Source organism: Pan paniscus, chromosome 22, assembly GCF_029289425.2.
Source record: "Pan paniscus chromosome 22, NHGRI_mPanPan1-v2.0_pri, whole genome shotgun sequence".
Taxonomy (NCBI): Eukaryota; Metazoa; Chordata; class Mammalia; order Primates; family Hominidae; genus Pan; species Pan paniscus.
The window spans coordinates 35,827,980-35,841,497 of record NC_073271.2 but is presented as its reverse complement, the minus strand read 5'-3'; the positions used below and the strand labels follow the sequence as shown (position 1 = coordinate 35,841,497).

Below are 13,518 nucleotides of genomic sequence, written 5' to 3'. Positions count from 1 at the left end.
CCATTCAGAAACCTTGTGCCATCAAGCCACCCAAGCGCTCTTAAATTTCCTCGCTACCTGTGGCTACAAGATTTCCAAACCAAAGGCTCAGCTCTGCTCACAGCAGGTTAAATACTTAGGGCTAAAATTATCCAAAGGCACCAGGGCCCTCAGTGAGGAACGTATCCAGCCTATACTGGCTTATTCTCATCCCAAAACCCAAAGCAACTAAGAGATTTCCTTGGCATAACAGGTTTCTGCCGAATATGGATTCCCAGGTACGGCAAAATAGCCAGACCATCATATACACTAATTAAGGAAACTCAGAAAGCCAATACCCATTTATTAAGATGGACACCTGAAGCAGAAGCAGCTTTCCAGGCCCTAAAGAAGGCCCTAATGCAAGCCCCCGTGTTAAGCTTGCTAACAGGGAAAGACTTTTCTGTATATGTCACACACACACAAAAAAAAAACAGGAGTAGCTCTAAGAGTCCTTACACAGGTCCAAGGGACAAGTTTGCAACCTGTGGCATACCTGAGTAAGGAAATTGATGTAGTGGTAAAGGGTTGGCCTCGTTGTTTATGGGTAGTGGCGGCAGTAGCAGTCTTAGTATCTGAGGCAGTTAAAATAATACAGGGAGGAGATCTTACTGTGTGGACATCTCATGATGTGAATGGCATACTCACTGCTAAAGGAGACTTTTGGCTGTCAGACAACCGTTTACTTAAATATCAGGCTCTATTACTTGAAGGGCCAGTGCTGCGACTGTATACTTGTGCAACTCTTAACCCAGCCACATTTCTTCCACACAATGAAGAAAAGATAGAACATAACTGTCAACAAGTAATTGCTCAAACCTACGCCACTCAAGGGGACATTTTAGAGGTTCCCTTGACTGATCCCAACCCCAACTTGTATACTGATGGAAGATCCTTTGTAGAAAAAGGACTTCAAAAAGTGGGGTATGCAGTAGTCAGTGATAATGGAATACTTGAAAGTAATCCCCTCACTCCGGGAACTAGTGCTCAGCTGGCAAAACTCACTCAGGCACTAGAATTAGGAGAAGGAAAAAGGGTAAATATATATACAGACTCTAAGTATGCTTACCTAGTCCTCCATGCCCATGCAGTAATATGGAGAGAAAGTGAATTCCTAACTTCCGAGGGAACACCTATCAAACATCAGGAAGCCATTAGGGAATTATTATTGGCTGTACAGAAACCTAAAGAGGTGGCAGTCTTACAGTGCTGGGGTCATCAGAAAGGAAAGGAAAGGGAAATAGAAAGGAACCACCAAGCGGATATTGAAGCCAAAAGAGCTGCAAGGCAGGACCCTCCATTAGAAATGCTTATAGAAGGACCCCTAGTATGGGGTAATCCCCTCTGGGAAACCAAGCCCCAGTACTCAGAAGAAGAAACAGAATGGGGAACCTCAGGAGGACGTAGTTTTCTCCCCTCAGGATGGCAAGCCACCGAAGAAGGAAAAATACTTTTGCCTGCAACTAACCAATGGAAATGACCTAAAACCCTTCACCAAAACTTTCACTTAGGCATTGATAGCACCCATCAGATGGCCAAATTGTTATTTACTGGACCAGGCCTTTTCAAAACTCTCAAGCAGACAGTTGGGGCCTGTAAAGTGTGCCAAAGAAGTAATCCCCTGCACTGCAGGCCATACATTTGAATCCCTGTATCTTTAACCTCCTTGTTAAGTTTGTCTCTTCCAGAATTAAAGCTGTAAAACTACAAATCATTCTTCAAACGGAGCCCCAGATGCAGTCCATGACTAAGATCTACCGCAGACCCCTGGACCACCCTGACAGCCCATGCTCTAATGTTAACGACATCGAAGGCACCCCTCCTAAGGAAATCTCAACTACACAACCCCTACTACACCCCAGTCCAGCAGGAAGCAGTTAGAGCAGTCATCGGCCAACCTCCCCAACAGCACTTGGGTTTTCCTGTTGAGAGAGAGGACTGAGAGACAGGACTAGCTGGATTTCCTAGGCTGACTAAGAATCCCTAAGCCTAGCTGGGAAGGTGACCACTTCCACCTTTAAACAAGGGGCTTGCAACTTAGCTCACACCCAACCAGATAGTAAGGAGAGTTCACTAAAATGCTAATTAGGCAAAAACGGAGATAAAGAAATAACCAATCATCTGTTGCCTGAGAGAACAGTGAGAGGGACAATGATTGGGATATAAACCCAGGCATTCGAGCCAGCAACGGCAACCCCCTTTGGGTCTCCTCCTTTTGTATGGGAGCTCTATTTTCACTCTATTTCACTCTATTAAATCTTTCAATGCAAAAAAAAAAAAAAAGCAGAAGAAAAAAAGAAAAAGAGGGCAGGGCTCAATGGCTCATGACTGTAATCCCAGCACTTTGGGAGGTCGAAGTGGGTGGATCACTTGAGGTCAGGAGTTCAAGATCAGCCTGACCAATATGGCAAAACCCCGTCTCTACCAAAAATACAAAAATTAGCCAGGCGTGGTGGCAGTCTCCACCAAAAATACAAAAATTAGCTGGGCATGGTGGTGGGCTCCTGTAATCACAGCTACTCAGGAGGCTGAGGCAGGAGAATTGCTTGAACCCGGGAGGTGGAGGTTGCAGTGAGCCAACATTGCACCATTGCACTCCAGCCTAGGTGAGAAGAGTGAGATTCTGTCTCAAAAAAAAAAAAAAAAAAAAAGCTTCTGCCCTCCTCCTATCTGCCAGAGAGGAGGGCATAAATTTCCCTTGTGAAGATGTACCCTCATCCCTCCTATGAGGGAGATAAGAATGACCTCTATCACCAGAGAAGGAGACAGCACCGAGATGAGTCTGCATGGATTAAACCTTGTTAAATGACCCAATCTTTCACAACTTTCACCTGTGTGTTTACTCGCCCACAGTGACCACCCCTAGAAGCCCAAACCCCTTTTCCTTTGTCACCTCTCCGCAATGTATTGCCCTTTGCTAAAATGGTATCTAAGCTCCCAAATCGAACCACTTGTTTGGGTCTCCACTTTCTTTGAAGGCCTCCACGCACATAAAAATTAAAATATTATCAAGTAAAATGCGTATGCCTTTTCTCCTGTGACTCTATGTTTTGTCACTTTAATTCACAGTTGCCAGCTGATATGGTTTAGGCTCTGTGTCCCCACCTAAATCTCATCTTGAATTGCAGCTCTGTTAATTCCTGCGTATTGTGGGAAGGACCCAGAGGGAGATAATTGAATCAAGCGGCCGTTGGGCGGTTTCCCCCATACTGTTCTCATGGTAGTGAATAAGTCTCACAAGATCTGATGGTTTTAAAAAGGGTTTCCGCTTTCACTTCTCTCATTCTTTCTTGCTACTGCCATGAAAGAGGTGCCTTTTGCCTTCCGTCATGATTATGAGGCCTCCCCAGCCACCTGGAACTGTGAGTCCATTAAAGCTCTTTTTCTTCCCAGCCTTGGGTATGTCTTTATCAGCAGCATGAAAACAGACTAATGCATCAGCTGCTGAATGTAAGAGAGTAGAAGTGTGATATATAGATAGAAATAGATATCGATGACATAGATATATACACACAATAGGTTTCCACCCATGGTTCCTGGCTCATAACTCCCATCACCCTTCTGCGTACTCTCTTGAGTAAACAGAATCTCTCTCTCTGACCTACTCCCACTCTCCTTTCACCTTCCCATAGCCGAACTCTAGCCTGTTTGTGGGTCATAAGGCCCTCATTCCAGAAAGGGTCCTGCCGCATCCCTTGGAGGAAGGAATGCTGCAGAGAGAGGCCAAAAGAATGTGAACAGACAGGCCCTGCTGGGTTTAGACCAAACCCTTTTTGCCCAGTCTCATTTCAACACACCCGTCCATGCAGCAACGATACATATCCAATGACGTCCCCAGAACACATGGAGGTTCCTGGGGGGCCACACACCCAGGGAAGGCATGGAAGCTCCACCCCCCTTCCCACATCCCTCGCCCTGCGCATCTTCATGGTGTGATTTGCAATATCCTTTATCATAAGCTGGTAAACATAAACAAGTGTTTTCCTGAGAGTCATTCTAGCAAATGGATCAAACCAAAAGAAGGGATTGTGGGAACTCCAGCTTGAAGCCGGTCGGTCAGAAGTTCTGGAGGCCTGGACATGCAGATCGGTGGGAAAGTACAGGGGGTCTGTTTTGTGTAACAGAGCCCTCGCCCTGTGGGATCTGAGCTGTCTCCAAGTAGAAAATGTCAGAATGGAATTGCAGGACACCCAGCCAGTGTCCAGTGCAGAGCTGAGTGCTTGCTCGGTGGTGGGGAGAACCCCACCCCTGCCAATTTGTGTTGGAGAACCCCAACCCCAGCCAGAAGTCTGTGCTAGTTGTTACAGTGTTGAATGAAAGAACAGGAAAAAGCACATTGAGTGGTGAGGGGTTTTTTTTTTTCACACGAACAAGAGGAAATATTTTTTTCCCTTCTACTAGGAGCTGGTAAGAAAAATGGTGAACAAAGCAGACAGATCAGGGCGACAACATATTAGCCGAATAATCTCACAAATATACACAGGGTTGTAGCATCCTATCCATAGGCCATGTCTCTGCAGGCCTAGCATAAGTCATAATTCAAATAACTCCAGAACAATGTGCCATAGGAATAGAAATCTGAGGTCAGGGTAGTGCATTTGTGCCCTGTGTGCTTTGTAATCTCTTGGCCTCTGTCATCATGCGTCAGTCGGCACCAGGAGTTGTGAGGGCTGGTCAGCAAATCACTGATCCCATCTGACTCCCCTCACCAAGATGCCCGGCCTCGGCCTCAGCCTCAGCACCACTACTGGAGAATATTGTTAGAGCTTCTGGAAGATGTTATGATAACAATGAGTGCTACAACAACAATGCATATGCCTTAGTAATAGCCACTCTCGGAAGTTCCATAGCAAGTACAGGGTCCCCCACCCGGTGACCCCGGGCCGGGACTGTTTCTATTGACCAGTTACAGAGAGGCCACACTGGGGCAAGAGTGGAAGCCCTATTTACCACTCTTTGGAAATGCAGCTTTTTTTTTAAATTATACTTTAAGTTCTAGGGTACATGTTCATAACGTGCAGGTTTGAAATGCAGCTTTAAAAATGTACAGTCCTGGGAGAGACTTTTGCTTTGAGGTGTGTGTTTTGTTTTGTTTTGTTTTGTTTTGTTTGGTAATTTGGGAGATTTGCATTATTTCAAAGTTTAAGCATAAAGAGAGACTTTACTAACATTTTTAGCCTATGCTATTTTAAAATCACAGAGTTTAGATTTGCATAAAACATATTCATGTTGTAATTTAAATTGCAGTCAAGGCCCTGAAGGAACTGTTGATGGAGGGAGAGAGGCCCTGGGAATCCCTGAGGAAAGGGGGTTTGTACTCAGGTGAGGGGCAGATTTTAGGCATTAAGTGGGTAGGATGAGGGGGCATGGGGAGGACCACCTCTTGGGGCAGAGAGAATGATGGGTATCGAGGCAGCAGGGTGGGTGCCAGGGGGCCTGGGACCCCTTAGGAAGTTAAAGAGGCTGGTACGTACTGAATGCAAGGAAGTGAGAGTGAGGTGTGGTCTTAGACGAGCCCACAGATGGGCCGGGCCCAAGCACACAGTCAAGAGTTTGCCTTTTATCTTCAGGTGTAAAAAGGAACATCAGGAAAATTGTAAAAAGAAGTTGAAATGGGCGAAGATTGTGGAGTGATCTGATTTAATAGGGCCTGAGCTGCTCTTAAGGGATTTACAACTCTAAGCTGTAGGAAGATGAGAGCAAGCAGATAGTTTGTATACCTGGAAATGCAAGTGAACTTTGGGGGAGATGTCATCGATTTTTGCCCTGCAGATATTGACCAATTTTGCTTCTATTTGTAAATTTTTCAGCGTCCATGATGGCATATATATGCGTGTTCTTTGAGTTCTCCATTGAATCTCTTGTAACATCTTGCCCATTCCTTCATTCATGACTTAAATCCTTGGCAGGAATTTATTTAGATTTGTATGAGAACCATGATGTTATCTTTTTAAAAATCCTTTAACAAAAGGCTTTTGAGGAATTTCAAAAATTTAGGTATATGAGGAATTTAGGCATATGATTCCTGTAGAGTATTTAGAAAATATTTTTAAAAGTAAGTTAAATTAAAGGGCCAATATTTAACTTTTCGTAATCTATAGAAATAGCAGTTTTCTATTAGACTCAACATAAAGAAGAAAATAACAACTATTCGTAATTTCAGTAGCACCCATAGTTAAGCGTTATGAATTTTTAATGACTAACTTTTATGATTTTCTTTATTACAAAAGTGATACGTAGTCATTATAGAAAAATTAGGAAAAGAAAGCAAAAAGGAGGAAAATTTTAAGACAGATTACTTATAAGACCATCGTACAGACACAAGCACTGTTACCAGCATGGCATATATTTGTTTTTTAAAAATGATTATCCTTTGGCCAGGTACGGTGGCTCATATCTGTAATCTCAGCACTTTGGGAGGCCAAGGTAAGTGGATCACTGCTTGAGGCCAGGAGTTCGAGACCAGCCTGGCCAACATACTGAAACCCCATCTCTACTAAAAATACAAAAATTATCCAGGTGTGGTGGCACACACCTGGAATCTCAGCTACTTGGGAGGCTGAAGCAGGAGAATTGCTTGAACCCAGAAGGCAGAGGTTACAGTGAGTTAAGATCATGCCGCTGCACTCCAGCCTGGGTGACAGAGCAAGACTATGTCTCAAAAAAAAAAAAAAGATTATATTTTACCTGCTGTTTGACAACCAGATGTTATTGACTTAATATATTAGAAACCTTTGCTTCCTATCAGTAAATACATTATGTTTAGTGACTAAGTGTAATCCCTTCAATTTGATAACATCACTTACAAGTAGCTTCCCACAGACGAAATTCAGTTGCTTTCAATGTCTACCATTACAATTGGTGGCGAACACCAGCATCACTGAATCAAAAAGGATACTCCTAATGAATCCCTTAGAATTAGTTCTGAAAAATGCAATTGCTACCATGGAGTCAGTTAAAAAAAAATCAGTGGTTATCAGGAGCTAGAGGAGAGAGAGATAAATAGGTGAAGCGCAGAGGATTTTTTAGGGCAACAAAACTATTCTGTATGATACTATAATGAGTAATGAGTGTGTGTGTGTGTGTGTGTGTGTGTGTGTGTGGTTTTATTTATTTATTTATTTATTTTTTGAGACAGAGTCTTGCTCTGTCACCCAGGCTGGAGTGCAGTGGCATGATCTCGGCTCACTACAACCTCCGCCTCCCGGGTTCAAGCAATTCTCCTGCCTCAGCCTCCCGAGCAGCTGGGACTACAGGTATGTGCCACAATGCCTAGCTAATTTTTGTATTTTCAGTAGAGATGGGGTTTCACCATATTGGCCAGGCTGGTCTCGAACTCCTGACCTCGTGATCTACCTGCCTCGGCATCCCACAGTGCTGGGATTACAGGCGTGAGCCACCGCACCCAGCCATCATTTTTAACTTTGTATTGAAGTAGTATAAGTAATTTTACATATTGAAAATCTATTTTTTCACTTCATCCACTAGGTTGAATAGTATTCACCCAAAATTCTTGTCTACCCGGAACCTCAGCATGTGACTTGATTTGGAAACAGGGTCATTGCAGATGTAATTCATTAAAGGAAGGTGAGATCACACTGGAGGATGGTGGGCCCAAATTCGATATGACTGATATCCTTATAAGAAGAGAGAAATTTGGTCACAGAGGCATTCACGGAAGGCAGACATTGTGAAGACACATAGGGAGAAGGCTGTGTAACAAAAAAGGCAGAGATTAGAACGATGGCCAGGGAAGGCCAGGAATTGCCAGCCACCACCAAAAACCAGGAAGAGGCAAGGAAGATTCATCCCTAGAGCCGTCAAAGGGAACATGGCTCTGCCAATACTTCAATATCAGACTTCTGAAATCAAGACTTCTGACCCCCAGAACTGTGGCGGAGTGCATTTCTGTTATCTTAAGCTTTCTAATTGTGGAGCTCTTCCCAGGCAGCCCTGGGAGGCTAATATGACCACTTAACCAAGTAGCCTAAATGTTTTTCCATAAGTTTCTGTATTATTATGAAATAATTTTAAGTCACTAAACAATATTATGTTTTATGGACGTACCGCCAATTATTTAAAGAACTATTATTAAACACTAAGTTGCACCACTTTCGCTATTAGAAGCATTTTACTTGGACACCCATGTGTACTTTCATGTATTATATAGTAGAATACAATTTGTATATACAATTTTATATCCTTTTTAATTTAACACTACATTATAAACATTGTTACATATCCATTAAAAACCATTCATGAACATTGCTTTAATGGCTTCATAATAATATGCTACATTTATGATACAAAACATAAAATCATTTTAAATACATCATAAGAATACCCACATGGTTAAGCATTATGCCGTTTGCCATTTTTCAATATTGCAAATAATACTGAGATGAATTTATTTACGCATAGAGGGTTATTGTTTTCTTTTATTTTGTCTTTGGTACTATTTTTTTCTTTTTTCAAATACTGCATTTTAACTTTTTAATTTTTTAAATTTTATTATTATTATTTTGAGACAGGGTCTCACTCTGTCACCTAGGCTAGAGTGCAGTGGTGTGATCATGGTTCACTGCAGCCTTGACCTCCCAGGCTCAAGTGATCCTCCCACCTCACCCTCCCAAGTAGCTGCGACTACAGGCACGTGCCACCACACCCAGCTAATTTTTGTATTTTTAGTAGAGACAGGGTTTCACCATGTCACCCAGGCTGGTCTTAGACTCCTGAGCTCAAGCAATCCACCTGCCTCAGCCTCCCAAAATGCTGGGATTACAGGTATGAGCCACCACTCCCAGCTTGGAATTATATCTTAACTGTATTCTTTAACTCTTTTAATTAGAATTATATGTCAAAACATTTCTCACTTTAAAATTATTGATAGAGTTAAATTAGTTTCCAGAACTATGCCAATTTACAATCCCATGTTTTGTGCAAGAGATGGCTTATTTCATCACACCTTCAACAGCAATGCTTATTGTCATTTTCATGAGGGTGGTATATTTGGGTACAAAGTTGATAAATCCCCCTATATCTAAGAATTTGCAAAACATTCTCTGTCCATTGCAGTCCTTGATTCACAAAATCCTATGAAGAAAGCAGGTTAGAACAATGTGTACTTACGGTTGCAAGAGCTGTTTTTCCCCTTGGATAGGAATGTCACATTGTCACTTAATGGTCTCGTTTAAGTTATCCTGGATATCAACCATATTACTAGAGACATAATTAGCAATTTTGGTATGAGGATGAGCAGCAGAAAATTTGCCCTCTATTGAAACCACCCTCAAAATTAGTGATTTCAAATAAGAACAACCATCTATTTTGCAATCTGGGCAGGGCTCAGTGGTAATGTCCTGTCCTGCTTCACATGGGTCAGCTGGAACAGATCAGCTGGGGCTATAGGATTCACTTTCAGGGTGGCTCATTCACAAAGCTGGAAAGTCAGTCCTGGCCATTGACTAGGAGCTTTGTTCTGGCTGGGCTGAGGGTCTTACTCTCTTTCACATGGACCTCTCTGTGGGGCTGCTTGGGCTTCCTCACAGCATGGCTGCTGGATTCCGGGAGCAAATGCCCCAAGAAACAAATAAAAGCTACAAGTCTTTTGCAGCCCGAACCTAGAATTGGGCACAGTGTCACTCTATTAGTTTTCCATTGGCAAATAACAAACTATTACAAATTTCATGCCTTAAAACTATACCTATTTATTATCTCTCAGTTCCATAAAAGCCTGGGAAGGTTTGACTGGGTTCTCTTCTTAGGTAGGGTCTCATAAGGCCAACATCAAGGTGTTAGCCAGATGAGTCCTTTTCTGGAAGCTCTGAGAACGATTCCACTTCCAAGCTCATTCAGTTTGTGAGCTGAATTCACTTAGGGGCTCTTCTCAGCTTCTAAAAGCTACTTGCACCGGTTGGCATGTGGCCCCTCCATTTTCAAAGGCAGCAACAATGCACCCTATTCTCCTCCTGCTTCAAATCTCAGACTTCCTTGTTTGCTGCTAGCCGGAGGAAAAACTCTGCTTTTAAAAAGTCCATGTGATTAGACTAGGCCCACTCAAATCATATCCCTTTTGCTGTAAATCACAAGAGTAATAGCGCAGCATTTCCAGACTCTCCCACACTCAAAGAGAAGGGAATATGGAAGGACATGCATCCTCAGGACTTATACCACAGCCACACCCAAGGTACTCTATCAGCCACACAGTCACAGAGTTCAGATTCAGGGAGAGGGGACTTAGACCTCTTAATATACCTAAAAACAAATTGCGATAAACCGACCTCTCAACAGAGAAGTGTGCAAGAATTGGGGGATTATCCGAGATTATCTTATAACACCACCACATCTTCAAATTACTTTGGCTGATAGGGGAGGCTATGGGGGAGTGGGAGAGGATAGCCCATGCATGCATCCAAAGACATTCCAGACAAGCAAGCTCCCAGCCTGATGGGCCTCGGGTGTCAGCTGTCTGCCAGGGGACAGGAGACCTTGTCAGGACACTCTGGTTTGTCCATGGAGAAACAGTGGTGCTTGCTGATAGGTGAGAGGCCTTTAAAACATGCAGTCTTTTAAAGCATTCATTTTGGGGCCTTCTGTTGGTTTCTTGGCTCTAAGCCAGGAGTTCCCATTAGTGACTATTGCATGCCCGAATAGTTGGACAAAAAGCAAACTCAAAGGGGCCTTGAACGTGAACTTCGATTTTCAAAGACAAATGAAACATGTTTTGAAAATGAATCCCAAAGCACAGAAAAGTATAAATTGCCTTCGGAACATTATTATCTAATTTACTCTATTTTATTTTTACTGGAGAATTCTCATTTTTGGCACGTCAACATGGCTTGCCACATCACAGGTGTGCATGGCCGAGAAATGACCACGCTGGCCTTTTTTGGCAATTTGTGCTATGCAAAGAGCTGGTCGTTGCTCAAGAAACGAACTCCCTGGATGTTATTGTTGGCCTTAGTCGTGGAATCTTTCTTGCTTCTGAGGATGAGAATTAAATTTACTTTGACATCAGCTATGAATATCCATCAAGCAAGCTGGTATGGGTTGAGTTGTGACCCCCAAAAAGACATGTTGAAGTCCAAACCCACAGTTCCTCAGAATGTGGCCTTATTTGGAGATACTCAGGGTCTTGATAGAAGAATCAAGTTAAAACAAGGTCTGTATAGTGGGCACTAATCCAATCCAATGTGACTAAGGACAATGTGATTGTCCTTATAAAAGGGGGCAATTTGGACTCAGAGGTAGAGGCACAGAGACAAAAGGCAATATGAAGAGACACAGGAAAAAACACCACGTTAAGACAGAGGCAGAGGCCAGAATTATGCTGCCACTAACCCAGGAACATCAGGGGATAGCAGAAGCAGGAAGAAGCAGGGAAGCATCCTTCCCTCCTAGGTTTCAGAGGGGCCATGACCCTGCCACACTTAGTTTCTAACCTACAGCTTCTGGAACCGTGAGCAAATGCCCTTCCATTGTTCTAAGCCACCAGGTTATGGTGCTTTGTTATGGCAGCCTAGGAAACTGATCCACACTGTTGGCTGGACTCACACCTCCTCCAGTTGCTCTGCCCAAGTCCTTGAAAGACTGGGATCCCATTCACCTTTGCCGCCCTCTTTTCTCTCATGTCACACTGCTTTATTCACCTGGTGTGTTTCCTCCAAAAATCGAAACCAGGCTCAGTGGTTGTTGGGATCTTTCTGTAGTATCCCAAGACTTCAAAGGACTGCTTTTTAGGAGAGCTGTATTCCAAGTCTTGAACAGTCTTAATATTACTTCCCCTTCCTCTCTTTACTTATTTATTTGTTTATTCTGTGTATGCTCCTGGCCAAGACCTGCTGACTGATCACTCTTGGATATCTATGCTCCTCCTTTCACAGTATTCTCGCCATTCCGTAGTCCAATCGGCAATCTCCACCAGGAAGGAAACCACCTTTGCTGTCTGCTTCTTCTGAAGTCAGAGACTACAATGTGCTCCTCTTCATGCTCTGCATAATGCCTGATCCACTGTCAAAGGCAAACGGTGCCCCGTGAGCACCAGCTGCCATGCCCCCATATCCACTTTCCCCGATTCTATGGCAACCGCATCCCTACATTTTAGCTGGGCACAGAATGCAGACTGCATTTCCCAGCTCCTCCCCTCACCTCACCCCTTGAATCTAGGCATGGTCATGGCGGAAATTCTGATCACTGGGATGTAAGGAGATCCTGCAGTGAAGAGAATTCTGTTCTCTTTCGCTTTTCTCACCTTTCTACTGGCTGGAGAGTGGAAGTGGCGTTAAGCCACCAAAAACAACACCTGGCAGAGCAAGTAGACAGGAGGAATCTGAGCTTCCGTGGGCCCTGAGGAGCAGGACTGCCCCATATGTAGCTTTCTGTAAAGAGAAATACATGTCCATCTTGTTTAAGTCACTCATATTTTGGTCTTTGTCACAGCAGCCAAACCTAGATATCAACTAATCCAGGTGGATACATAAAGAAAAGTTGGAACCTACAGAGAAAGTAATTTATTGGGCAAAGATTGGGTCCTAGGTATTTAGAAAGAATGTAGATTTGGGGTCACAAATAGTGCAAGTCTCCCAACCTCCATCAGACTCAGTTTCCCTTCTATAAAATAGGATAATAGCAGCTACCACACGGGATGATACTGGATTACACTTGATATGTTTGTAAAGTGCCAGGCACATAATAGGCAGTCAGAAAATGGTAAATGGAATTATGATTAACTGTATCACCAAAAAAAGAGTTCATTCAAAAACTAAAGTCTCATTTAGGCAGCAGTGTCTCCCTCTTTGCACAGTGTAGAGGTTATCCTAGCTTGGGTTTCTAATAAAGAAAACTCTGGAAAAATGGATTGTGACCAGGCAGTTTATTGGAGAGGTCACCCCGGGAGCACGAGAGAGGAAGCAGAAAGAGCGAGTGCGTCATCTCCTGAGGCTGCCATGACCACCACTGGGCAGCTCAAACAACAGAAACTTGTTCTCTCACATTTCTGGAGGTTGGGATTCCAAGATCAAGATGTGGGAAGGCCAGGCTCCCTCTGAAAAACGTAGGAGGGAATCCTTCCTGGCCTCTTCCTGGCTCAGGTATTTGTTGTCAACCTTGGCGCTCCTTGGCTTGAAGCTGCATCACTCCAATCCCTGTCTCTGTCTGACCATCACACAGTCTTTTCCCAACATATCTTCACATTGTCTTTTTATAAGGACACCAGTCATACTGGATTAAGGGCCCACCCTAATCCAGCCTAACCTCAGCTTAAGTTGATTACATCTGCAGAGACCCTATTTGCAAATAAGGTCATATTCCCAGATACCAAGGGTTGGGACGTGAGCATATCTTTTTGGGGACACAATTCAACCTGTAACAGTGAGACTGGGGAGGAAAAAGCAACAATATTGCCAAGGAAACTGCTGTGAGCAATGGGCGCTCCATTCTGCTTAGACATACTGAGAAGCGCACAGAAGGCTCTGGAACGGTCCCCCCAAAAAAACAGGAGGT

At 43.5% G+C, this 13,518-nt stretch overlaps 2 protein-coding genes across 2 annotated transcripts in view; one reads left to right on the top strand and one right to left on the bottom strand.

Annotated features, from left to right (window-relative positions):
* The window catches only part of IGSF5 (immunoglobulin superfamily member 5), a 200,849-nt gene that overhangs the window by 60,614 nt on the left and 126,717 nt on the right, over window positions 1-13,518 (bottom strand). The window lies entirely within an intron of this gene.
* LOC134729755 (uncharacterized) lies at window positions 428-3,624 on the top strand. Its single transcript, XM_063601463.1, has one exon. The coding sequence runs from the start codon at window positions 428-430 to the stop codon at window positions 1,496-1,498; it is 1,071 nt and encodes a 356-aa protein (XP_063457533.1). The 3' UTR covers window positions 1,499-3,624.

Bases quoted from the DNA above. Each gene is read 5' to 3' on its own strand.
- LOC134729755 (XM_063601463.1), top strand. From the start codon at position 428: ATGTCACACACACACAAAAAAAAAACAGGAGTAGCTCTAAGAGTCCTT.